The sequence below is a fragment of the Triticum aestivum genome, chromosome 4D (genome assembly GCF_018294505.1).
Source record: "Triticum aestivum cultivar Chinese Spring chromosome 4D, IWGSC CS RefSeq v2.1, whole genome shotgun sequence".
Taxonomy (NCBI): domain Eukaryota; kingdom Viridiplantae; phylum Streptophyta; class Magnoliopsida; order Poales; family Poaceae; genus Triticum; species Triticum aestivum.
Window position 1 is genome coordinate 404,920,652 of NC_057805.1, and position 27,225 is coordinate 404,947,876.

The 27,225-nt window shown below is 49.9% G+C and overlaps 1 protein-coding gene across 1 annotated transcript; it reads left to right on the plus strand.

Moving 5' to 3' along the window:
• Nucleotides 1-10,568: 10,568 nt before the first annotated feature.
• Nucleotides 10,569-13,008, plus strand: LOC123098215 (3-ketoacyl-CoA synthase 6). The gene is made up of 2 exons (XM_044520140.1): nucleotides 10,569-11,565; nucleotides 11,733-13,008. Exons 1-2 carry the CDS (start codon nucleotides 10,849-10,851, stop codon nucleotides 12,504-12,506), a joined length of 1,491 nt encoding a protein of 496 aa, XP_044376075.1. The 5' UTR covers nucleotides 10,569-10,848; the 3' UTR covers nucleotides 12,507-13,008.
• The last annotated feature ends 14,217 nt before the right edge of the window (nucleotides 13,009-27,225 follow it).

The window sequence follows — 27,225 nt, forward strand, 5'->3', positions numbered from 1 at the left end:
AAATGCAAATAATTAAACAAAACTCCCCCGGGACTGATGTTGGTATGGACGGCACCCGTTGTTTCGGACAAGCCGTGGAGTGTGATTGATGGTGGAGGGGGAGTAAACCTTTACTTTTATCGCTTGGGAACCGCTACTAGCGTGCTTAGCATGGAAGATATTGATAACTGATGGTCGTGAAGTGAATAAGAAGGGTGCATGTCTCAAAATATCATTTATCTCTGTTTTAAAAAATTGAGCTCTGGCACCTCTGCAAATCACTGCTTCCCTCTGCGAAGGGACTTTCTATTTACTTTTATGTTGTGTCATCACCTTCTAAAACAAGCGATAGAAACTGAGAGAGCACAGCTGTCATGATTTATGCATTGTGTCTAGCTAATGTTGGGTGCATCATGACTGGATCTTTTCCACCATGAATTACAATGTCTAGTCGTTGCTTGAACTTTGGAGGTGCTCCGCATTTATGTTTTGCGGTCTCAGAAAGGGCTAGCGAGATACCACTATTGTCATATTATATCATGGTTGTTTTAACAATGTGTTGTCATTTGAGATCTTATTATTGCTCGCTAGCTGATTATGTCATTGATATGAGTTAATATAATCTTTAAGAGTTATTGTTGACATGGTTAGTTATAATGCTGGTTGAAAACCTGGGTGCTGTTTAAGCTTATTTATACAAACAAGAGCAAAAGAGTTCGTAAAAGTTTTTCTTTCTCACTTTCAGTTTATCAACTGAATGGCTTAAGGACAAGCAAAGGTTTAAGCTTGGGGGAGTTGATACGTCTCCAACGTATCTATTTTTTCTCACGCTTTTCCTCTTGTTTTGGACTCTAATTTGCATGATTTGAATGAAACTAACCCCGGACTGACACTGTTTTCAGCAAAACTACCATGGTGTTGTTTTTGTGAAGAAATAAAAGTTATCGGAATGAAACGAAACTTTGGGAGGATTTTTTATGGAATAAATGAGAATTACTGGAGACAAGACCAACCAGGAGGGGGCCCTGGTGGGCACAACCCACCAGGGCACGCCCCCCTCTCCTGGCGCGCCCAGGTGGGTTGTACCCACCTGGTGGCCCCGCAGATCCTGATTCCGACGCTATAAAATCACATATTTCCAGAAAAAATTCAGGGAGAAAGAATTATCACATTCCACAAGACGGAGCCGCCGCCAAGCCCTATTCTTCCTCGGGAGAGCAGATTTGGAGTCCGTTTCGGGCTCCGGAGAGGGGGCCTTCGTTCTTCGTCATCGCCAACCCATCTCCATCGCCAATACCATGATGCTCCCCACCAGGAGTGAGTAATTCCTTCGTAGGCTCGCTGGTTGGTGAGGAGTTGGATGAGATTCATCATGTAATCGAGTTAGTTTTGTTAGGGCCTGATCCCTAGTCTCCACTATGTTCTTAGATTGATGTTGCTATGACTTTGCTATGCTTAATGCTTGTCACTTTGGGCCCGGGTGCCATGATTTCAGATCTGAACCATTGATAAATTCATCATTATATCCATGTTTTAGATCCGATCTTGCAAGTTATAGTTACCTACTATGTGTTATGATCCGACAACCCCGGAGTGACAACAATCAGGCCCACTCTCGGTGATGACCGTAGTTTGAGGAGTTCATGTATTCACTATGTGTTAATGCTTTGTTCCGGTTCTCTATTAAAAGGAGGCCTTAATAACCCTTAGTTTCCAATATGGACCCCGCTGCCACGGGAGGGTAGGACAAAAGATGTCATGCAAGTTCTTTTAATAAAGCACGTATGACTATTTACGGAATACATGCCTAGATTATATCGATGAACTGGAGCTAGTGTCGTATCGCCCTAGGTTATAACTGTCACATGATGAATATCATCCAACAAGTCACCGATCCAATGCCTAAGAATTTATTTATATTGATCTTGCTGCGTTACTATTGCTATCATCACTGTTACACTTGCTACAAATTACTGCTATCACTGTTACTGTTACCGGTTCTGCTGCCGCTACTATCAAAACTATCAAACTACTTTGCTACTGATCACTTTGCTGCAGATAATTAATCTCTAGGTGTGGTTGAATTAACAACTCAGCTGCTAATACCTTCAAATATTCTTTGGCCCCCCTTTTGTCGAATCTATAAATTTGGGTTGAATACTCTACCCTCCAAAACCGTTGCGATCCCCTATACTTGTGGGTTATCATAGCAGCAGCAATAGTAACGGTAACAGTGATAGCAGTGATTTTGTAGCAAGTGCAACAGTAACGATAGCAGTAGTAACTTAGCAAGAACAATATAAGAGAAATTCGTAGGCATTGGATCGATGATTTGTTGGATGATATTCATCATGTGACAGATATAACCTAGGGCGATATGGCACTAGCTCCATTCGTAAATATAATGTAGGCATGTATTCCGTAAATAGTCATACTGCTTATGGAAAGAACTTGCATGACACCTTTTGTCCTACCCTCCTGTGGCAGCGGGGTCCTATTGGAAACTAAGGGATATTAAGGCCTCCTTTTAATAGAGAACCGGAACAAAGCATTAACATACGGTGAATACATGAACTCCTCAAACTACGGTCATCACCGGGAGTGGTCCCGATTATTGTCACTCCGGGGTTGCCAGATCATAACACGTTGTAGGTGACTATAACTTGCAAGATCAGATCTAGAACATAGATATAATGGTGATAGCATAAACGGTTCAGATCTGAAATCATGGCACCCGGGCCCAAAGTGACAAGCATTAAGCATGGCAAAGTCATAGCAACATCAATCTCAGAACATAGTGGATACTAGGCATCAAGCCCTAACAAAACTAACTAGATTACATGGTGAATCTCATCCAACTCCTCACCGACCAGCGAGCCTACGAAGGAATTACTCACTCCCGGTGGGGAGCATCATGGAATTGGTGATGGAGAAGGGTTGGTGATGACGAAGATCGAAGATCCCCCTCTTCGGAGCCCCAAAAGGACTCTAGATCTGGCCTCCCGATGAAGAACAGGAGACGGCGGCGGCTCGGTCTCCTGGAACATGATAATTCTTTCTCCCTCATTTTTTCTGGACATATGTGATTTTATAGCGTCGGTTTCAGGGTCTGCGGGGCCACCAGGTGGGGACAACCCACCTGGGCGCGCCTGGAGGGGGGCGTGCCCTGGTGGGTTGTGCCCACCCAGGTGCCCCCCTCCGGTGGTTCTTGGCTACAGAAATTCTCTTTTGTTGTATAAAAAATCCTCGCAAAGTTTCGTTCCATTCCGAAAACTTTTATTTCTGCACAAAAAAACAACACCATGGTAGTTCTGCTGAAAACGGCGTCAGTCCGGGTTAGTTCCATTCAATCATGCAAATTAGAGTTCAAAACAAGAGGAAAAGCGTTAGGAAAAGTAGAAACGACAGAGACGTATCATCGAGCCTGGCCCGCTGGTGGTTAGGGCCCACGTCGCTTTGCCCTCTCCTCTTTGCCTTCGCCTCGAAGCCAGGCCGAGCGCACCGTGGGCCTGGGGGCTACTATCGGGGTTCTGGGACCGGGGGTACCCAGACCCATCTGCCTATGGCCCAGCGCGTGGCTCCACCAATGGCCCGGCGCAGCCCAGCAGCAGGACTTCACAAGCAAGACCCTCGCGAGGGCCCCCGCCTCGCGAGGCGCACGGCATCAAGGCCTCCCAAGGAGCGCCCTCCCGATGCTGCCTCCCGAGGAGCGGACATATCTAGGCAGGCACCCAACCTCGCGAGGCGCGCGGTGACGTGAGCCATGACGACCAGAGCCAGAAGGGCACCAGCGGGCACAGTCCAAGACAGTTTCCTTTTGGTGCTAAGGAGGCAAGGTCGTACGCGGTTCCCCAGGAATCCCTCAAAGATTTCCATTCCAGTGCAACAAGACCAAGACCACGGGCTCGGCAGGGCGGAGGTCATCACCGAGCCCACCACTGCGTCACGACCAGAAGCTTTGCAGGCGAAGACCACCTTTAGTCAGGATAGGGTGTACTCCTGCCCCCTTTCAAATTGGCCGTTGTGGTATCCCTTCCCGCCTGAGTCATGAGGGAAGAGGACCAAGGCCACTATAAATATAGGTTAGTCTCCATCATAGAGAAGGAGATTCTTCCACCCTTAAGATCCTTCGACCCTTGAGCTCTCCCGAGGCAGCTCGCACTTGTACTAGTTCAGACTCATCCTCCTCGCGAGGCAATCCACTCCAAAGCAGGAGTAGGGTTTTACACTACAAGGTGGCCCGAACCTGGGTAAATCTCTGCGCCACTTATTCTTCCCGCTCGCTCGAACTCGACGGAGCCAGGACGTGAGGCAGTGAGTAGCGAGTCGTGGCTAGGCGGAATCCTTCGTTCACGCCCCAGAGTTCGAACCATATTTGGGTCCGTGGAGCCCCGATTCCAACATAATTTAACATCATCGGGAAAAATTCCCACCTATATATTAATTATCGGCAATACCCGCTATTACCCGGTACTCTTTGAAACCCTTCTGGTACCCCGAAACGCTTTCGGATCCTCTCAAAACTATTCCGAATATTTATGAAACAATTCCAAAAATATATGCTCATCACTCCCATCCTAGTAACACTCATCGGATCATGATTGCCTTAAGCTTGTGACCCCGTAGGTTCGGTAACTCATAGACATAAACAAAACCCCTTCATTCAATGACCGACAGCGGGACCGTGGACGTCCATATCAATCCCTATGAGCACACGAATGATATTTGAGTGAACCTTTGGTTATCATGTTATGTTCCCTTTGCTTCGCGATACTTCACAAAACCCGGGATGCATTAGTATCCTCCTAAGTCATCACATGCTCACTATACCGTTATCCTCGTTACCGGTTTTGTTCTTCTTTCTCGTTCTTGTGTTCCGGCATCCCGTGACATAGTAACCTATGTCTGGCCAGACGATGATGGATGTCATCACACCGAGAGGACCCTAAGAATGTCTCTCCATCATCGAAGGAGCAAATCCCACTCTCGAGCTATCTAGTTCCTTGTCAAACTTTCTGACAAGCGTGTAAGTTGTTGTTATGATCACCGTGTTACAGGTGACGTTTGAGCAACCCCAAAGTCCACCATACGGTAAGAAGTAACTATGATACTCCCATGGTCTAAGGAGAAAAATCACACGTTAACACTCCGTGTTATTACGATTGATTACATACATATTAACTCAATTCATAACAGACAAGTTTGGGTCGATTCAATATGATCGTTCTTCCAACGTTATAATCTCAATGTTGTTTTAGGACTATCGTTACACTTACGATATCCGAAGATCCGGAAAACGTGATCCCCAACAACACTTGAGCTAGTCCTAGAGGCAAGACTAGGAACCTTTTATCATCCCACATGTACATATGAGTTTTCCACTGAATCGCATATTCCAGGATCATAGCAGTTATAGCATCGAATGTAAACTCTATAATTATGAACATGGAAATATAATAATATAAATATTATTATCTCTAGGGCATATTTTCAATAGTCTCCCACTTTCACTAGAGTCAATAATCTAGTTTCTTATATTCTAACACCCATGATGGTGCTAGCTTAATGCACATGTATTATCCAATCTAGTATATATTTATATTGCATTGCAAAAGCGGAAAAAATCACAATGAATATTAGGGAGCAAATTTGTGGCTCCGCCACTGGTTTCGCGGAGCCCCAGAACCGATGGTGGATCACTGAGGATGTACCGTTAGGGCGTCTCCAACGACGACCCGCAAATCTCCTCGATGATGGCGGCAGGCGCAAACGTGCTGGCCGCCACCTCATCGACATCCCTGCAGCCGACTTCTTTCTCTGCCTGCATGACGCGCACGTCGATGGTGGATGGCGCGGTCGCTGGCACTGAAGGCGCGGTACGACGCGGCATCGTCGACGGCAGCGATGATGCCCGTGCCGCCATGCTCCCCGCTGTACCGGCCTGGAGCAACTCACCACTCCTCCGCGAGCTGGCTTGGAGCACCGAGCCGCTGAACCACGCACCGGCTTGGGGCGGCAACTTGCTCCGTCGGGCTAGGGGAGGGAGGTGGAGCAGCGAGCTGCCTCGCTCGTATCCGCCGGGCTCGGCGGGCCACCCATCCGACTTTTATGCCAGAGAACTACTCTTCCTGCTTGTCGGATGGCATCGGAACAGTGGAGAAAATGGTGGAAGGAGGAGATGGGGAGCGGCGGAGTGGTGTGATTCTTGCCCAGCGTCTGACCTCGTTTAAATAGAGGACGAACGGGAGGAGCTTGCCCGGTGTTGCATTTAACACCGGCCCGCTCGTGAACGCACGTGAGGCCGGAGTAGATTTCTCGGCTTCCACGCGGGGTTAATGAAGGTGTTTGAATGCGACGATGAGGCATTTTTAGCCGAGCGTGCAGCGGGCGGCGCCCTCAGCCACCGCGCCGCTTCAATGGCGGAGGCGGTGAGAGGTCGCGTCCGCCCTGAGCTACCTGCAATGTGAAGCGGCGCGCTCTACAACGACATGAATGCGGGCAGCTGGTGTCAAATTCGTCGCGTACGGTCGACCGTTTGAAATTTTCTTTGACCGGCAGCTTCATCACACAGTTCCACACGACATTCGCGTTGCAAGTTTTCTGTTTCGACGATCCTATTGCACCGTCGCTGCAATTACGCGCACATTGTATTTCTTCTCATATGTCCTCTGTCTCAGAGCCATCCTATTCGTCCCTTTTGACACCAACCCCGTTCCTCTTTGACGTCCTTGCCCACATCCTACTACAGTGGAGTCGTCCCCGGCATCAGTCATCTTGGCCTCCTCTCTCTCTTGTGCTACTGCACTGATGCTGCCATGGCGCAAGCACTGCATTTCTCCTTTATCCATTGTCTCCGTGTAGACTTTCTCTACGACGACGAGGCTAGCAACTAATTCGCCGTGCCGCCTAGGGGGTCGCTCGCGCATGACGCACGTCCTGTCGGACACGGCGCCATGACTACCGTCCACCTTAGTCGCCATGGTCCGACACAGACTGCATTTCTCCTCCCCCGTCCTCTGCCCCAACGCTCCTCCGCACAGACTTTCTCTGCGGCGGCGTTCGCCACGACGCCGACAGGAACACTCGCCCGAGACTCCGTGCTCGTCGTGTCAGACGCGGCGCCACTACCACCGTCCACCTTCCACCCAGTCGCCATGGTCCAACACACGCTGCATTTCTCCTCCCCCGTCCTTTACCTCAGCGCTCCTCCGCACAGGCTTTCTCTACGGCACCGAGGCTAGCAACTAGTTCGCCGCGTTGTCAGCAAGAACACTCGCCCGAGACTCCGTGCTTATCGTGCCGGACGCGGCGCCGTAGTCGCCGGGCACAATGTGTGTGTGCTAAGTGTAAGTGTTAGCTCTTAATCATATCCCAAGTATACAACCAAACACCGTGTAGTCGCGTGAGCCGAGGCAGTGCAGGCAACCAAACTCTCTGCCAAAATTGCTCCCCTAACGCGAGAGAATAAGATGCGGGCAACTAAGGGTGTGTTCAGTTAGGGGACCAACTGTCATGGAATGGAATGGTTCCATTCCAGAGGAACGGGTCCATTCCATTCCTGTGTTTGGTAGGAGCAAAAGAGTAGAACGGGTCGGTTCCGTTCTGGTGTTTGGTTGGAAGCACGTAATGAAAAATGGAACGGCCTAAAATTTAAAATTTCGGCAGCATTTCGTTTGTAATTTGATTAAAAACAACATAACAATAGATATTGACAAGTTTATAACACATGAATGACAGCACAGAACATAATTTTCAACAAGTTGCACATACAACCATATAGTTCACATAAGAAATTCCCAAAAGCATCAAAAACAGCAGCCATTGCAGCTAGTGCAACAAAAACAGCAGCTCCCCTAACCATCTTTTTTCTTGTGTTCATCTTCATGACCATCTACAAGTTACCAATGATGCTTACATCAACATATATATTGCAAACATACACTGGACAACAAATAAACATGAACAGTAGCTGCATATACAGGGGGTGGGGGGGTTATTCTACCTTCACAGTTCGAGTCCGGCCGTCGAGCACCCGCTGCTTGGAGTCCTTCCGTCGAGCTGCTGCAAAACGATAGAGAAAGAGAGATTATCAGGCATCCGGAAGGGAGGAAACGGCCGGCATGGATGCGAGGAACCGGCCGCCATGGAGAGGAGGACCCGGCCGCGGCCGGGAAGAGGAGGAACGGGCGGCCAGGGATGGGACGAACTGGCGCCGGCCGACTGGGAAGGGAGGGCCGCTTCAGCTCAGATCCATGGAGGGGGGAGGGGAGAGGAGGGGGAGGGGGAGGCAACCGCTGGCCGACGGGGAGAGTGGACCGGCGGCGCTGCCCAGATCCATGGGGAAAGGAGGAGGGGAGGGAGACGGCGCACCTGCGGGGCTAAGGACGAGTGCGAGGGAGGCAGCCGTTCCGCGTGGTCCGGCCGTTTTCGGGGTATGACTTCATTCCGCATCTGGGCAGAATATTCGCTCGGAAGAATGCCATTCCAGGCCATCCCTTCAACTGAACACACCCTAAACAATGCGCAGATGTTGGTTTAGAGACTGTGTTTGCTCGATCAGTCTCCGATGAGCCAGGCTTGAGCTAGCCAGCCCCGGCTGGAACGGCCGCCAAACACGCCCTTTCCTATCGATTTTCCTGGCGTTCTTTGGCTCGATCCTCGCACGCAGATGTTTAACGCCGTTGCACGTACTACGCCTACGCGAAGGACCACGGCGCATTTCCCTCGAGACAAAAAATGTTTTCGACACGGTCCTTTCGATTCCGGGAGATTGGGAGGGAAGTCCGATTGGGAGATGACTCCTTTACTTTCACTCACCACTTTTGTACAGCCAGCCTGCGCGGCCGCTGCGCCGGTGGCAGGGGGGCTTTAAATTGGATCGGCTTAGGTCACTGCATACGTGGCGGATGTGCGAAACAGATTTGGCGTCGAGGCTTTACTGCTCTCCTCTCTGGGATCGTCCGGTGCCCGCCCGCTTGCAGTTATACCTCCTCCTTCAGTCACCTGCCACCACGGCGCGATCTCGGGTCTCAAGTCTGAACTACATTCACTGCTTCCGGTCGCGAGGAAAATAATTGTGAGCGAGAATATATACATGGCATCAGGGCAGCACTGCCACGCCGGGCAATTGCAGTTCTAGCCGTTCAAAGATCGGGCAGCACCCAATCCAGTCCAGCTGGAGCTGCTGCTGCTGTGCCAGTGCACCGTCAGAGTTTGTCCTCTCAATCATTAATCAAGGTCGCAGGTGTAATGTGATGGCCTACTGTACACCAGTACTACATCCACGGCCACTGAATTGGTTGCTCAATGTAAGGCCGTACCGAGTGCAAAATGCTGGTGCCCGTGCCTACCGCTACCATTACCAGATGACAGCGATTTAGCCTCCGCCAAAAACTGGCGCCTTTTCTTCCAAAACAGGCCACCGGCGTCGCGTCTCCTAATCTCCAAACCCAAGGAAAACCGATTTTCTCCATACGAATGGGAGAAAAATGAAATGGAGGTACCGTTTCAGTCGTTGCAGAGCGGCTGTTGCAGGAGCTTTATGACGGGGCAGCGACCCTGCTGCAGGAGTGCCTTAATTGTGCAAGCACTAGGTACCAACAGAGGAGTAATTTGCACATGTGGCCATGGACAGGTGTCACTGTGTGTGGAGTAATAAGTTGCGGGTGCAAGGGAGCGAGCCGATTGGTCATTTCAATTATTGTACGTGTGCCTGGCCATAGTCGTCGAGGGGAAAATTACCAGGAACGATGCACTGCCGCGTCTCCGGCGGTCCTGCCTCTGATCCTGAACGATGTGAAAAAGGGGGAATGCAGGGGTTTCGACGTCCCATTCAGAATTTGGAGTTGGATGTGACTGCTGCTGCTGGACGACGTGTGCTTAGCTCAGCTGGATCAGGCGTTGGTACGTCTGTTGAACTAACCGCCCTTGCGAGTCTCTGGGTTTGATCATCAGATACAGGATAGGGCAGCAGCAGCATGACAGCATGAGTTGTAAATTGTATATGCCCGGTTTATATCATGAGGTTGGTTAACCAGCGCGATTGTTCAGATGTAAGCATGACCGTGCGCCGGTGTACTGTTTTAGTGTGTCACTTCCCCGTCCTATTTAATTACATCATGTCGAAGCAAGTGATTGGAGCTCAACTGTCTGAAGCTCAAAGGGATAGTATCAGGCAAGCAGGCCATGTAAGTACTACTCCGCCGTGCGACTAATAAATAATAATGATCACAGACAGAGTTTGTACTACGACTAATAATGTGCGTCTAACAACAACAGTAAAATTTCAGGGGCCTCCTTGAACGAAACGATCCGCGTTGAAGCATTGGCGTTAACCGTCACCCTACGGAGCAGAAGGCCGATGGAAACGGCGCAGAGGCTGGAGAAAGCGATCCCGGCCCAGGACGAAGACCGTAGTCGCACGCAGACGCAGCACAAGACGCCGTGCCCGTGTGTGTGCGCGCGCGCGCGCCAACAGAAGGAGCCCTCTCAGTGGCCGGCCAGGCCGAACTCACGCTCCGGTTGGTGGCGGTAGCCAGTCTCCTCATTTAAACTGCCCATCTGCCCCGGTCCTTCCCTCCGCCCCGCCACTCTATTAAACCCCACCACGCCACCACCTCCTCTGCAACCGCAACCGCAACCGCTCCGCCCGGCATCTCGCCTCGTCGCACTTCCCTCCAGCCCCACACCCAGCCAGCACCCGGAGACGAGACGTGTACGTGCGCGTAGCACCAACCCGAGCCCAGCGGTGCGCCGCAGAAACAGGCAGGCAGCGGTGCGCGGCGGGACGGAAGGCCAGGGTGACGTGCGGGCGCGGGCCGGGCCAGAGGCCTAAGTAGCGAGCAGCGCCGATCGACGGACCGACCGGTCATGCCGAGCGCGCTGGGGAGCGGCTTCGCCGGGTCGGTGAGGCTCAAGTACGTGAAGCTGGGGTACCAGTACCTGGTGAACCACTTCCTGACGCTGCTGCTGGTGCCGGTCATGGCGGCCACGGCGCTCGAGCTGGCGCGCCTCGGCCCCGGCGAGCTGCTCGCGCTCTGGCGCGCCCTCGACCTCGACCTCGTGCACATCCTCTGCTCCGCCTTCCTCGTCGTCTTCGTCGCCACCGTCTACTTCATGTCCCGCCCCAGGCCCGTCTTCCTCGTCGACTACTGCTGCTACAAGCCCTCCCCCAGCTTCCGGGTGCCCTTCACCACCTTCATGGAGCACATCAAGCTCATCTCCAACAACGACAAGAGCCTGCGCTTCCAGACCCGCATCCTCGAGCGCTCCGGGCTCGGCGAGGAGACCTGCCTCCCGCCGGCCAACCACTACATCCCGCCCAACCCCAGCATGGAGGCGTCGCGCGCCGAGGCGCAGCTCGTCATCTTCAACGCCATCGACGACCTCGTCCGCCGCACGGGCCTCAAGCCCAAGGACATCGACATCCTCGTCGTCAACTGCAGCCTCTTCTCCCCGACGCCCTCCCTCTCCGCCATGATCATCAACAAGTACAAGCTCCGCAGCAACATCCGCAGCTTCAACCTCTCCGGCATGGGATGCAGCGCCGGGCTCATCTCCATCGACCTCGCGCGCGACATGCTCCAGGTTAGTACTAAGTAAACCCATTAATCTCTTAATTAATTTGGTATGGCATACCTAATACCGGTACCGACTGCCACTACACTCTTCACTCTTCTTCACAACTAATTCGATCACCAGCTAGTGACATGGTGGATATGGATCTGATCATCTGATCGAACATGTATGTACAGGTGCATCCCAACTCGAACGCTCTGGTGATCTCGACGGAGATCATCACGCCCAACTTCTACCACGGGAGCCGGCGGGACATGCTGCTGCCCAACTGCCTGTTCCGGATGGGCGCGGCGGCGATCCTGCTGTCCAACCGGCGGCGGGAGGCGCGGCGCGCCAAGTACAGGCTGGTGCACGTGGTGCGCACGCACAAGGGCGCGGACGACCGCGCGTACCGGTGCGTGTACGAGGAGGAGGACGACGAGGGGCACTCGGGCATCTCGCTCTCCAAGGAGCTCATGGCCATCGCCGGCGAGGCGCTCAAGTCCAACATCACCACCATGGGCCCGCTGGTGCTGCCCATGTCGGAGCAGCTGCTCTTCTTCTTCCGCCTGGTGGGGCGCAAGGTGATCAACAGCAAGTGGAAGCCCTACATCCCGGACTTCAAGCTGGCGTTCGAGCACTTCTGCATCCACGCCGGCGGCCGCGCCGTCATCGACGAGCTGCAGAAGAACCTGGAGCTGTCGCCGCGGCACGTGGAGGCGTCGCGCATGACGCTGCACCGGTTCGGCAACACCTCCAGCAGCTCGCTCTGGTACGAGCTCGCCTACATCGAGGCCAAGGGCCGCATGCGCAAGGGCGACCGCGTGTGGCAGATCGGCTTCGGCAGCGGCTTCAAGTGCAACAGCGCCGTCTGGAAGTGCCTCCGCACCGTCAAGACGCCCACCGACGGGCCCTGGGACGACTGCATCCAGCGCTACCCCGTCCACATCCCGGAGGTCGTCAAGCTGTGAGGCGTCATCGACGACGAGCTCGGCTCGCCGCCGGCGGCCGTGCCCTGCATCTGCATGTACGTGCCCCCCAAAACCTGGAGCTCTGTGGGGGCCCCGACCAAATTAAACCAATCTCTTTCTCCTTTGCTCTCTTTCTTCCTTTTCTTTTTCTAGTATTTTCTTCGCCATAAATTAAATTACATGGATACTCGTGGGATGCGTCACACAAGGAGGGGATCATTCACAGGGAGATTAATCGGCTACCCGAATATTTATATTGGACGACGCTAACGTGGGCGTGGTTGTTAAATTGTTTGTGTCACGAAATTCCACTGCAGTGAAAGGGATAATTACATTGGCACTTGGGGCTTGTCAATCAAATTCCTTTCAGTTGTGTAAATCTTCTTCATGCATGACTTCTTCTTGCATACATGCATGTACTACTCGGTATTGCTTATAGGCCAGATGATGTAAGTGTCAGAATATATTGTTTGGTGTCGTGTCATTAGAGGTTTTCAGTTCTTATGCATATTGTTGAATGGCAGTAATACTTCCCTGCAATTATTCTGTAAGTGCCATCACGAGCTACTCATGAATGTTGGAATATTAGGCAAGTTCATGATTAATTCCAGTAAATAATTCATGACTAGAAGAGATATTAGCATGCAATAATTTAGCAAACTAGAAGAACAGCAAGACATGCATAACAGCAGCAAACACGTAACAATAGCTGTAGAGACAGACATGAACAGAGGATGTTGGACGTACTGATCGTTAGCTATTATGGGTGCGACAGTGTTGATGACGATGTTGGCGACGATCTGCTGCTGACGGTGATGAATACGACGATGAGTAGCACCGCCCGACTTGGACGGAAGACGACCCGTGATTACGAATTTGAGCAGTCGCGCACAACGCTTCCCAAAAACCTAATTCGTCCTCTCCCGGTGCAGGATCGCAAAGACGAACGGTTCCGGAGACCTGCTCTCCCACGCGCCGATGCACGCTGGCGTTTGGGATGGAGTAGACTACGATGGCGGCGCAAGTTGTGAGATGAGGCAAAACCCTAGGTGTTTTCGATGTGTCTCTGGCCGCAACCGGTAGCTGTATACATATTAGGACCAGAGGCGGTATTGTGTCGCGACCACAATCCCAAACTGACTCGGTTTCTAATTCGTATACTTACCGGACAAGAAATCAAAAACTTGTCTGCCAAGACATAAAAATAAAACGGCAAAAGGAAGCTGCGCTCCTGCAAGGAGACGGACTGGATATCGGCGGACCATTCGCGCGCGCATGCCGCATGTACGCGCCGCCTCGCCACGCCACGGCCCGGCAAGGCGAGGCGAGCGAGCGCGCGCGTGTGGTTTTCCCTTTCTCTTCTCACACACCACTTAGAGTGGTGGAGAGAACCCACTATATAAAGAGGTCCAACTCTTCTTCAACTTCCGGGGTGGGACTAAACTTAGCACTACCACTTGCCATTTTACACATGGGCTTTGAGATTTCAGAAATTGCTATGGGCCTAGCCCATTAATTCTAACAATCCCCCACCAGATCTCAAATACCCATTTAGAGATTTGCCTTCTCTCACCACTTGTTTAATATACCAGTGTTTCAGCAGAGACTGTTAAGTTGAACTTCTGCCTAGAACTTTAAGCTACATCCATTCACAACTTGACAATGGACTATGCCTTGAATTGCTAGTTTTGTGTGAACAGGTTTCACTCAAAGTCTTAACCAGTACCTGACCGCCAGTAGGCTACCCCGTGGTTTGGAGCTTATACGTCATACTCCCTGGTCTCTTCGTGAGCTTACTAGAGATCACCCAAATCTCATAGACTGCGACGTTTACAGTCAGAACTCATATAGGTGTGTTCTTTCAAGACTGCTCTGTAGGACAGCATCTTTGCTAATTATAGCCAATAGAACCACGTTAAGGCATGTTGCCAACCTGCCTTACAGATCTGAGCCTTACAGCTCTGAGAGTTTTGCATCTTCACTTGGAGACGATCATTAGTTATTACTCTCCTCAGTTAACCAATAGCTTGTTCTTCCCAGATCCTAATTCACGGGATCTCCAATCACAAAGGTTGGGTTACTACTATGGTGTAACATCTATGGGTCTCATACCCATCTCCCTCGATGCAATATCTATCACATTTCGTGATAGTCCCTTTGTAAAGGGATCTGCCAGGTTTTTGTCTGTTTGTATATACGTAACAGTTATTACTCCGGAGTTTCTCAACTTCCTGACAGACTTCAAACGTCTCTTCACATGTCTTGATGACTTTGCATTATCTTTAGAATTGTTCACTTTAGCGATAACCGTTTGGTTATCACAATTCATAAGAATAGCCGGTACAGGTTTTTCAACAACTGGCAAGTCCATCAAGAGCTCACGCAGCATTCTGCCTCAACAGTAGCTGTGTCCAAAGCAGTTAATTCTGCTTCCATAGTTGACCTCGTCAATATGGTTTGCTTGCAAGACCTCCATGACACTGCGCCACCACCATGAGTAAATACATACCCACTTGTTGCGTAAAGTACATCAACATCGGAGATCCAATTTGAATCACTATATCCTTCTAGCACAGCAGGATGCCCTGAATAAGTAATTCCGTAACTCATAGTACCTCTCAGAAAGCGCAAGACCCTTTCTAGTGCATGCCAATGATCATCACCCGGGTTGGACATGAACCTACTCAGTTTGCTCACAGCAAAAGAGATATCTGGTCTTGTAGCGCTAGCTAGGTACATGAGTGAACCGACAATTTGAGAGTATCTTAATTGATCTCTCGTTTCTTTCTTGTTCTTTCTGAGTGTCACGCTGGGATCATAAGGTGTTGGAGAAGGCTTGCTATCCATAAAACCGAATCGGTTCAAGACCTTCTCAACATAGTGAGATTGCGTTAATGTAATCCCACTCTCATCCTTAATAAGTTTGATGTTTAGAATTACATCGGCTTCTCCCAGATCTTTCATGTCAAAACTTTTTGATAGAAAAGACTTGACCTCATTAATTGCATTAATGTTTGTATCAAAGATCAGTATGTCGTCCACATACAAACATAATATGACACTATTGCCCCCACCATGGCGATAGTAAACACACCTATCCGCCTCGTTAATGACAAATCCTGCAGAAGTCAGAGTTCTTTCAAACTTCTCATGCCATTGCTTAGGTGCCTGTTTCAGACCATACAAAGATTTTAACAACCTGCACACCTTTCTCTCTTCACCCTTTACCACAAACCCATCAGACTGATCCATATAGATCTCCTCTTTCAACTCTCCATTGAGAAAAGCTGTCTTTACATCCATTTGATGAATGATAAGACCATAAGAGGCAGCCAAGGAAAGTAACACTCGAATGGTGGTCATTCTAGCAACGGGTGAATAGGTGTCAAAGTAATCTTCGCCTTCTTTCTGAGTGTAGCCCTTGGCCACTAGCCGCGCCTTGTACTTATCAATAGTACCATCAGGCTTTAGCTTCTTTTTGAACACCCACTTGCAGCCCACAGGTTTACAACCATATGGTCTATCAGTTAGTTCCCAAGTTCCATTAGAAAGAATTGAGTCCATCTCATTATGAACAGCTTCTTTCCAATCATCTACATCCGGAGATGCATATGCTTCTGCAATCGTCTTGGGTGTGTCGTCCACAAGGTATACAATGAAATCATCACCAAAGGATTTTGCAATCCTTTGTCTCTTGTTCCTTCTAGGAACTTCATTGTTATCCTTCTCAAGGACTTCCTCATGTGATTGTTCGAAGTATTCATCAGTTGTACTAGATTCAGGAATTATCTCAGAAGAAAATCTAGCAATGCTATGCATATCTTTCATAGGAAATATGTTCTCAAAAAATGTTGCATCACGAGATTCCATTATAGTATCAACATGCATATCAGGTACTTCAGATTTTACCACTAAAAACCTATAAGCAATGCTCCGTTGAGCATACCCTAGAAAGACACAATCCACTGTCTTTGGTCCAAGTTTGCGTTTCTTAGGAATAGGAATATTGACCTTTGCCAAACATCCCCAAGTGCGCAAATAAGAAAGTGATGGTTTTCTCCCAACCCACTCATAAGGGGTTTTCTCCTCATAAGGGGTTCTTGTTCTGTGGGTACCTCTGCACCATGTTAGCAGTAGGCTGAACCTCACCTCCTTTTTCAGTAGTATCTTTAGCCCGAGCTTTTTCTTCAACATCAAGAGATGCAATCCGATTTTCAACTGATATCTCCTGTCTCTTATGCTTCAGAGTTGTGGCGAAATTCCTCCATGAAGGAGGCAACTTTGCAATCATGCACCCAGCCATGAATTTGTCGAGTAGAACACATTTAAGGAGTTCAAGTTCCTTCACAATGCACTGTATCTCATGAGCTTGTTCAACCACAGAACGGTTATTCACCATCTTGTAGTCATGAAAACTCTCCATGATGTACAGTTCACTGCCTGCATCTGTTGCACCGAATTTTGCATTCAGTGCATCCCACAGAGTCTTTCCGTCATTTATGTGCATGTACACATCACACAGACGGTCAGCAAGAACACTCAGAATGCATCCCACAAACATAGTATTGGCTTCCTGAAATTTTCTCTGAACTTCGTCAGTCATTCCCTCTGGAGCACCAACACTAACGTGGAAAACTTTCAGAGCAGTAAGCCAGAGCGTGGTCTTCACCTGCCACCTCTTAAAGTGCACACCGGTAAATTTATCCGGCCTCAGTGCATCAGCGAATCCAGCCATAGTTAAGTCAGGAAATTGCCTACAATTAGGTTTTTGGATTGTTGGAATATTAGGCAAGTTCATGATTAATTCCAGTAAATAATTCATGACTAGAAGAGATACTAGCATGCAATAATTTAGCAAACTAGAAGAACAGCAAGACATGCATAACAGCAGCAAACACGTAACAATAGCTGTAGAGACAGACATGAACAGAGGATGTTGGACGTACTGATCGTTAGCTATTATGGGTGCGACAGTGTTGATGACGATGTTGGCGACGATCTGCTGCTGACGGCGATGAATACGACGATGAGTAGCACCGCCCGACTTGGACGGAAGACGACCCGTGATGACGAATTTGAGCAGTCGCGCACAGCGCTTCCCAAAAACCTAATTCGTCCTCTCCCGCTGCAGGATCGCAAAGACGAACGGTTCCGGAGACCTGCTCTCCCACGCGCCGATGCACGCCGGCGTTTGGGATGGAGTAGACTACGATGGCGGCGCAAGTTGTGAGATGAGGCAAAACCCTAGGTGTTTTCGATGTGTCTCTGGCCGCAGCCGGTAGCTGTATACATATTAGGACCAGAGTCGGTATTGTGTCGCGACCACAATCCCAAACCGACTCGGTTTCTAATTCGTATACTTACCGGACAAGAAATCAAAAACTTGTCTGCCAAGACATAAAAATAAAACGGCAAAAAGAAGCTGCGCTCCTGCAAGGAGACGGACCAGATTTCGGCGGACCATTCACGCGCATGCCGCATGTACGTGCCGCCTCGCCACGCCGCTGCCCGGCAAGGCGAGGCGAGGCGAGCGAGCGCGCACGTGTGGTTTTTCCTTTCTCTTCTCACACACCACTTAGAGTGGTGGAGAGAACCAACTATATAAAGAGGTCCAACTCTTCTTCAACTTCCGGGGTGGGACTAAACTTAGCACCACCACTTGCCATTTTACACATGGGCTTTGAGATTTCAGAAATTGCTATGGGCCTAGCCCATTAATTCGAACAATAAATTCATGATCTATCATTACAGTTTAATTTGAATAAAACTCATGATCCATATAAGACAATTGCCAAAATAACAAAAATACATCTGCACAATGAGCTCGCTAACTCCTTTTCTTTTTCAATAACGAGCCTCCTCATTATTTTCGCTTACTCTGACTTGGGAATGGATCTGCTCAAACAAATGCCGACTCTGACTTGGAAATGCGCGTATACGTGTCTCCCTCCTCAGAGCCTCTTCGTAGGAATTTCTTTTCTTTGAGATGCTTTTCCTTCCTTCCATCAAAGGCTGGCTGGCTCCTTTGCACGAGTAGTAGTACTAGTCTAGTACTGCTTTGTTATTGAAGGAGGAGCACGTGATTAGCAGTGAATGCAGCTGAGTTGCAGCGCCGTCAAGTTTGCCTGAACGGACACTTCCGTCGAATGGGAGAAGGGGGGCTTCGGAGATTTGGGAGCCAATGAGTAAACCGAAATCTCTTCAGTTCTACTGCCTGCCTGCCTGCTGGAGCACGCAAAGAAAAAGGAACACGGACGAAGCTGGCTCCGTATTTATGGCGGGGAGGCAATCTGCTGATGATGATACGGCTGGAAGTCGGTATGCCATGGCCGGCCACGTGATCCGGCCACGAGCTCGCCCCACTACGTATGGCATGTCTGCCTACGCCTACGTATAGCTAAATCGCGTTAATCGTACGTGTCGCGTCGCCAGAGCCATTGACAGCTCGATCGATCGGACGAGGGGTAGGTAGGTGCCGGCCGGCGAGCACGGCCAGCAGCGCCGCCTCGCGCTCGCGCGGATGAATGCCCATCGCGGTGGCGGTGGAGGGGGGTGTACGTGCGTGACGCGACGGAAAGGGGTGTTTGTCCGGGATGGCGTTGCGACGGGGGGCACAGCTCGGGGAGAATATACTCGTGATATCATCATTCAAGTGATACCATGATACCAGTTTGAAAAGTTCAATTTTAGACGTGTAAATTATTTTTGAAAAAATTTGTGAATGTTCATCACATATGTGTTTACATCCACTAAAAAATTCAGATCAAAATGTGAAATACACAAAGAGAGTCAAAAAAGACAAATCTAGATGTGAATAGTGTCGGTTTTTTACACTATTCATCCTTTCGTCTTTATTGACACCATTCATGTCGGATTTTTCTTTTTTGTTTCTCTCTGTGTATTTTGTACTTTGACCTGAATTCTTTAGGGATAGTAGACACATATGTGATGAACATTCATAAAAAAATTTCAAAAAAATTTGACACATCTAAAATTGAAATTTTCAAACTGGTATCATGATGGCACTTGGATGATGGTGTCATGTGATTTTTTTTTTTTTTGAGGCTTGATAGTGTCATGTGATATTCTCCCGCAGCTCGGCCTGGGCTGTGGTCGCGGTTGGGAGGCGTTAAATGCGTGCGGGTGGGTGTTGGTTGCGCCGAGCCTGGCCTTTCGGCTTTGGGCTGCCACGCTTTCGCCCGCTGCCGCGGTTGGCGCGGAAGGGGCCGCCCAGTTAATGGCGATCGTCGTTGGCGTCGCTTTTGCTTTGCTGCGGGGGAGGCCGCCGTGGAAGTGGGAACAGGCTCAGGCTCAGGGCCCCCAACGCTAAGCTGGCGGATGGAATTTATTGCTCCTTTTTTTTTTTGCGGGGAAATTTTATTGCTCCATCCGTCATCGGTTCAGGCTTCGTCTCAGACTTCAGACACGTACGAGTAGGGCCGATCTCGCCTCGCTCGCCCCGGCCCTTTGTTCGGTCCTCGCTCTTACGAAAAGGTCTCCTTGTCGTTGCGCTCCTGTGCTAGTATCAATCAGCCAGGCGTATGTAGATGAGATCCATCCACTGGGCCGGGCTACAGTCTCTGCTTTCGTTGCCATCTTTTGTCTCCAGGGTCTGAGATTCCTGTGTCGATGAGGTGGACGATGGGAAGATAATAATAGCGTGTATTTTTCATGTAATATAATACTTGGCGAAATCGACAGAATTGCCTGCCTTGCATAAAAGGTATAGTACGTGAGGACCATTGACTATGGTACACAACGGCTCCATAAACTCAAGTGGACGACTGTACAGTATTTATCATCAAGAAGACGTTGTCAAGCATTCACTTCGTATGGTAGGACTCACAGAGGTGTTCCAGCAGGAATGTTGGGCCAATAAAGTGTATCCTTTTTGCAAAAAAAAATAAAAATCATGCAATTGTCACGACTGACATGGCGGCCTCGCAGCCTCTACAGGGCGTTGACGAGATGGGGCCACAAGCCAGGGAGAACGTGGAGGAGAAGGGAAGCAGTGCGCTTACAGGCGGGCCCGAGATGGCAGGGTAGTAGGTGTGAGTGGGTGGGCTGCGGCCGAGTTGTACTTATACCTCACGGCTGTGTGAGTGCGGGGTATGTATGAACTAGCATCTAAACAGATCGAAAAGCTGTACTTCTCCTTTCGGCCTCCTTTCTCCTTCTCCAAGATCCCCTTCCCTACCAAATCATCCCCTCCTCTCTCCCCCTAGATCGGGTCTGTTACAAGTGGTATCAGAGGTCCAGTCGATCTGGAGACTGCGTATCCTAAGCCGCGCTACCAGACCAAGCAAGCAAAGCAAGCGACGGCGATGGAGACACAACTCGCGGATCTGATCCGATCCGTCAACGAGGGGCGTGCGGCGAACGACGCTCGCCTGGAGGCCATCCAGGCGTCCCTCGAGCTCTGGAGGCCGGCGGTCTCCAACCTGCAACGCGAGCTCGACGAGCTCCGCACCCAAGTGGGACGGATCGCCCTCCACCCGGCACTCGCGACGCAAGGCGAGACGGTGGAAGAAGTGGTGGTGCCTCCGGCTCCGTCTCCTCCGATGATGGGCCCCGAGCACCACGGGCCAAGTGGCCACGGCGAGATCTTCAACTCCGGGGGTGGGGCTCACGGGGTGGTCACCACCCTGCAGCCGCCTCCGGTCAAGGGTACGTACCAATCCCTACCGGAGAACTACGCATCTGTAGGAGTTGGGTCGAGTCGTATGATTAATTGGGAACCGCCACACGCCACGCAGCAGTCACCGCACACGCATCACTGGGCGCTACCGAAATTGGATTTTCCCCGATTCGACGGTGAAAACCCACAGTTCTGGAAGTCTAGATGCGAAAAATACTTCGATGTTTATGGTATTCAGCCCGATATCTGGGTTCGTGTAGCCACCTTACACTTCACAGGCACCGCCGCTCGCTGGCTGCAACTGCACGAAGCAGCGAGTTGCTTGTCCACTTGGGAGGGCCTATGCACGGCACTGAAGGAGAAATTTGGTCGAGATCAGTACCAAATGCATCTCCGTCAGTTTAACATTCTGAAACAGACAGGATCCGTAGAGGAGTATATGGGGCAGTTTGAGGAATTAATGCATCATATTCTAGCGCATAATTCTGGGTTCGATCCGATTTACTTTACAACTCAATTCCTAGATGGGTTAAAGGCTGGAATTCGCGCTGGAGTTGCTTTACATAGACCGCAAAACTTGGATTCTGCCTTTTCCTTGGCCCTGTTGCAGGAAGAATTGGTGGAGGCGATGCCGCGGCGTGAGCACAGACGGTATGATCCAGCGCCGCCAAGACCCCCAGCGCGACCAGCTCCAGCAATAGCCGGGCCAACGGCGCCGCAGCGCATACCGTTACCTGCCCCACAAGCAGCAGCGGAGGATCGCCGGGCGCTGGACGCAGCGCGTGCGGCCGTCCGTCGCCCTGAGCAAGGACGAGGCGAAGATCGTGTAGCCGCACTCCGCAACTATCGCAGAGCAAGGGGGCTGTGCTTCAAATGCGGCGAACGCTGGGGCCAGGGCCATCAGTGCGCAGCCACCGTCTAGCTGCACGTGGTGGAGGAACTCCTCGAGCTGCTACAAGCTGAGGAGCGCGACAGACAACAAGCAGAGTCTGATTCGGACGAGGAGGTGCTCATGTCCATATCAAAGCTCGCAACGACAGGGCAGACCACTCCGCGTACGGTCCGTTTGCTGGGACAGATCGGGGGGCGTGAAGTGTTGATATTGGTAGACTCTGGCAGTGTTGGAAATATGCCCTAGAGGCAATAATAAATGGTTATTATTATATTTCTGTGTTCATGATAATAGTCTATTATTCATGCTATAATTGTATTGTCCGGAAATCGTAATACATGTGTGAATACATAGACCACAACCTGTCCCTAGTAAGCCTCTAGTTGACTAGCTCGTTGATCAACAGATAGTCATGGTTTCCTGACTATGGACATAGGATGTCATTGATAACGGGATCACATCATTAGGAGAATGATGTGATGGACAAGACCCAACTTAAGCATAGCATAAAAGATCGTGTAGTTTCGTTTGCTAGAGCTTTTCCAATGTCAAGTATCTTTTCCTTAGACCATGAGATCGTGCAACTCCCGGATACCGTAGGAGTGCTTTGGGTGTGCCAAACGTCACAACGTAACTGGGTGACTATAAAGGTGCATTACGGGTATCTCCGAAAGTGTCTGTTGGGTTGGCACGGATCGAGACTAGGATTTGTCACTCCGTGTAAACGGAGAGGTATCTCTGGGCCCACTCGGTAATGCATCATCATAATGAGCTCAATGTGACTAAGGCGTTAGTCACGGGATCATGCATTGCGGTACGAGTAAAGAGACTTGCCGGTAACGAGATTGAACAAGGTATTGGGATACCGACGATCGAATCTCGGGCAAGTAACATACCGATTGACAAAGGGAATTGCATACGGATTGATTGAATCCTCGACACCGTGGTTCATCCGATGAGATCATCGTGGAACATGTGGGAGCCAACATGGGTATCCAGATCCCGCTGTTGGTTATTGACCGGAGAGGCGTCTCGGTCATGTCTGCATGTCTCCCGAACCCGTAGGGTCTACACACTTAAGGTCCGGTGACGCTAGGGTTGTAGAGATATATGTATGCGGAAACCCGAAAGTTGTTCGGAGTCCCGGATGAGATCCCGGACGTCACGAGAGGTTCCGGAATGGTCCGGAGGTGAAGAATTATATATAGGAAGTCCAGTTTTCGGCCACCGGGAAAGTTTCGGGGGTTATCGGTATTGTACCGGGACCACCGGAAGGGTCCCGGGGGTCCACCGGGTGGGGCCACCTGTCCCGGAGGGCCCCGTGGGCTGAAGTGGAGGGGAACCAGCCCCTAATGGGCTGGGGCGCCACTTTGGGCCTCCCCCCCATGCGCCTAGGGTTGGGAACCCTAGGGGGGGGAGTTTCCCCTTGCCTTGGGGGGCAAGGCAACCCCTTTCCCCTTGGCCGCCGCCCCCCCCTTGGAGATCCCATCTCCAAGGGCTGCGCACCCCCCTTGGGGGCCTATATAAAGGGGGGGGAGGGAGGGCAGCACACTACAGCCTTTGGCGCCTCCCTCCTCCCCTGCAACACCTCTCTCTCGCGCGCAGAAGCTCGGCGAAGCCCTGCCGGAGAGCCGCTACATCCACCACCACGCCGTCGTGCTGTTGGATCTCCATCAACCTCTCCTCCCCCCTTGCTGGATCAAGAAAGGAGGAGACGTCGCTGCACCGTACGTGTGTTGAACGCGGAGGTGCCGTCCGTTCGGCACTCGGTCATCGGTGATTTGGATCACGGCGAGTACGACTCCGTCATCCACGTTCATTGGAACGCTTCCGCTCGCGATCTACAAGGGTATGTAGATCCACTCCTTTCCCCTCGTTGCTAGTAGATTCCATAGATGCATCTTGGTGAGCGTAGGAAAATTTTAAATTATGCTACGATTCCCAACAGTGGCATCATGAGCCAGGCCTATGCGTAGTTACTATGCACGAGTAGAACACAAAGCAGTTGTGGGCGTTGATGTTGCCAATTCTTCTTGCCGCTACTAGTCGTTTCTTGTTTCGGCGGCATTGTAGGATGAAGCGGCCCGGACCGACCTTACACGTACGCTTACGTGAGACAGGTTCCACCGACTGACATGCACTAGTTGCATAAGGTGGCTAGCGGGTGTCTGTCTCTCCTACTTTAGTCGGAACGGATTCGATGAAAAGGGTCCTTATGAAGGGTAAATAGAAATTGGCAAATCACGTTGTGGTCATACGTAGGTAAGAAACGTTCTTGCTAGAAACCTACAAACCACGTAAAAACTTGCAACAACAATTAGAGGACGTCTAACTTGTTTTTGCAGCAAGTGATATGTGATGTGATATGGCCAGAAGATGTGATGAATGATATATGTGATGTATGAGATTGATCATATTCTTGTAATAGGAATCACGACTTGCATGTCGATGAGTATGACAACCGGCAGGAGCCATAGGAGTTGTCTTTATTATTTTGCATGACCTGCGTGTCATTGAATAACGCCATGTAAATTACTTTACTTTGTTGCTAAACGCGTTAGCCATAGAAGTAGAAGTAATCGTTGGCGTGACGACTTCATGAAGACACAATGATGGAGATCATGATGATGGAGATCATGGTGTCATGCCGGTGACGAAGATGATCATGGTGCCCCGAAGATGGAGATCAAAGGAGCATAATGATATTGGCCATATCATGTCACTATTTGATTGCATGTGATGTTTATCATGTTTTTGCATCTTATTTGCTTAGAACGACGGTAGTAAGTAGGATGATCCCTTATAATAATTTCAAGAAATTGTTCACCCTAACTGTGCACCGTTGCGAAGGTTCGTTGTTTCGAAGCACCACGTGATGATCGGGTGTGATAGATTCCAACGTTCGAATACAACGGGTGTTGACGAGCCTAGCATGTACAGACATGGCCTCGGAACACACGCAATACACTTAGGTTGACTTGACGAGCCTAGCATGTACAGACATGGCCTCGGAACACGGAGGACCGAAAGGTCGAGCATGAGTCGTATAGAAGATACGATCAACATGGAGATGTTCACCGATCTTGACTAGTCCGTCTCACGTGATGATCGGACACGGCCTAGTTGAACTCGGATCATGTTTTCACTTAGATGACTAGAGGGATGTCTATCTGAGTGGGAGTTCATTAAATAATTTGATTAGATGAACTTAATTATCATGAACTTAGTCTAAAATCTTTACACTATGTCTTGTAGATCAAATGGCCAACGTTGTCCTCAATTTCAACGCGTTCCTAGAGAAAACCAAGCTGAAAGATGATGGCAGCAACTATACGGACTGGGTCCGGAACCTGAGGATCATCCTCATAGTAGCCAAGAAAGATTATGTCTTAGAAGCACCGCTAGGTGAAGCACCAATCCCTGAGAACCAAGACGTTATGAACGCTTGGCAGCAGCGTGCTGATGATTACTCCCTCGTTCAGTGCGGCATGCTTTACAGCTTAGAACCGGGTCTCCAAAAGCGTTTTGAGAAACATGGAGCATATGAGATGTTCGAGGAGCTGAAACTGGTTTTTCAAGCTCATGCCCGGGTCGAGAGATATGATGTCTCCGACAAGTTCTTCAGCTGTAAAATGGAGGAGAATAGTTCTGTTAGTGAGCACATACTCAGAATGTCTGGGTTGCACAACCGCTTGTCTCAGCTGGGAGTTAATCTCCCGGATGACGCGGTCATTGACAGAATCCTCCAGTCGCTTCCACCAAGCTACAAGAGCTTTGTGATGAACTTCAATATGCAGGGGATGGAAAAGACCATTCCTGAGGTATATTCAATGCTGAAATCAGCTGAGGTAGAGATCAGAAAAGAACATCAAGTGTTGATGGTGAATAAAACCACTAAGTTCAAGAAGGGCAAGGGTAAGAAGAACTTCAAGAAGGACGGCAAGGGAGTTGCCGCGCCCGGTAAACCAGTTACCGGGAAGAAGTCAAAGAATGGACCCAAGCTCGAGACTGAGTGCTTTTATTGCAAGGGAAGTGGTCACTGGAAGCGGAACTGCCCCAAATACTTAGCGGACAAGAAGAAGGCCGGCAACACCCAAGGTATATGTGATATACATGTAATTGATGTGTACCTTACCAGTACTCGTAGTAGCTCCTGGGTATTTGATACCGGTGCGGTTGCTCATATTTGTAACTCAAAACAGGAACTACGGATAAACGGAGACTGGCGAAAGACGAGGTGACGATGCGCGTCGGGAATGGTTCCAAGGTCGATGTGATCGCCGTCGGCACGCTACCTCTGCATCTACCCTACGGGATTAGTTTTAAACCTCAATAATTGTTATTTAGTGCCAGCTTTGAGCATGAACATTGTATCTGGATCTCGTTTAATTCGAGATGGCTACTCATTTAAATCCGAGAATAATGGTTGTTCTATTTATTTGAGAGATATGTTTTATGGTCATGCCCCGCTGGTCAATGGTTTATTCTGATGAATCTCGAACGTGATGCTACACATGTTCATAGTGTGAATACCAAAAGATGTAAAGTTGATAACGATAGTCCCACATACTTGTGGCACTGCCGCCTTGGTCACATTGGTGTCAAGCGCATGAAGAAGCTCCATGCAGATGGACTTTTGGAGTCTCTTGATTACGAATCATTTGACACGTGCGAACCATGCCTCATGGGTAAGATGACCAAGACTCCGTTCTCCGGAACAATGGAGCGAGCAACCAACTTATTGGAAATCATACATACCGATGTGTGCGGTCCAATGAGTGTTGAGGCTCGCGGAGGATATCGTTATGTTCTCACTCTCACTGATGATTTAAGTAGATATGGGTATGTCTACCTAATGAAACACAAGTCTGAAACCTTTGAAAAGTTCAAGGAATTTCAGAGTGAGGTTGAGAATCAACGTGACAGGAAAATAAAATTCTTACGATCAGATCGTGGTGGAGAATATTTAAGTCACGAATTTGGTACACACTTAAGGAAATGTGGAATAGTTTCACAACTCACGCCGCCTGGAACACCTCAGAGAAACGGTGTGTCCGAACGTCGTAATCGCACTCTATTGGATATGGTGCGATCTATGATGTCTCTTACCGATTTACCGCTCTCATTTTGGGGCTATGCTTTAGAGACTGCCGCATTCACTTTAAATAGGGCACCGTCGAAATCCGTTG

Excerpts from the sequence above, each read along its gene's own strand:
- LOC123098215 (XM_044520140.1), top strand. The coding sequence starts at position 10,849 with ATGCCGAGCGCGCTGGGGAGCGGCTTCGCCGGGTCGGTGAGGCTCAAG. Across the intron at positions 11,566-11,732 it reads TCGCGCGCGACATGCTCCAG|GTGCATCCCAACTCGAACGC; the intron begins GTTAGTACTAAG and ends ATGTATGTACAG.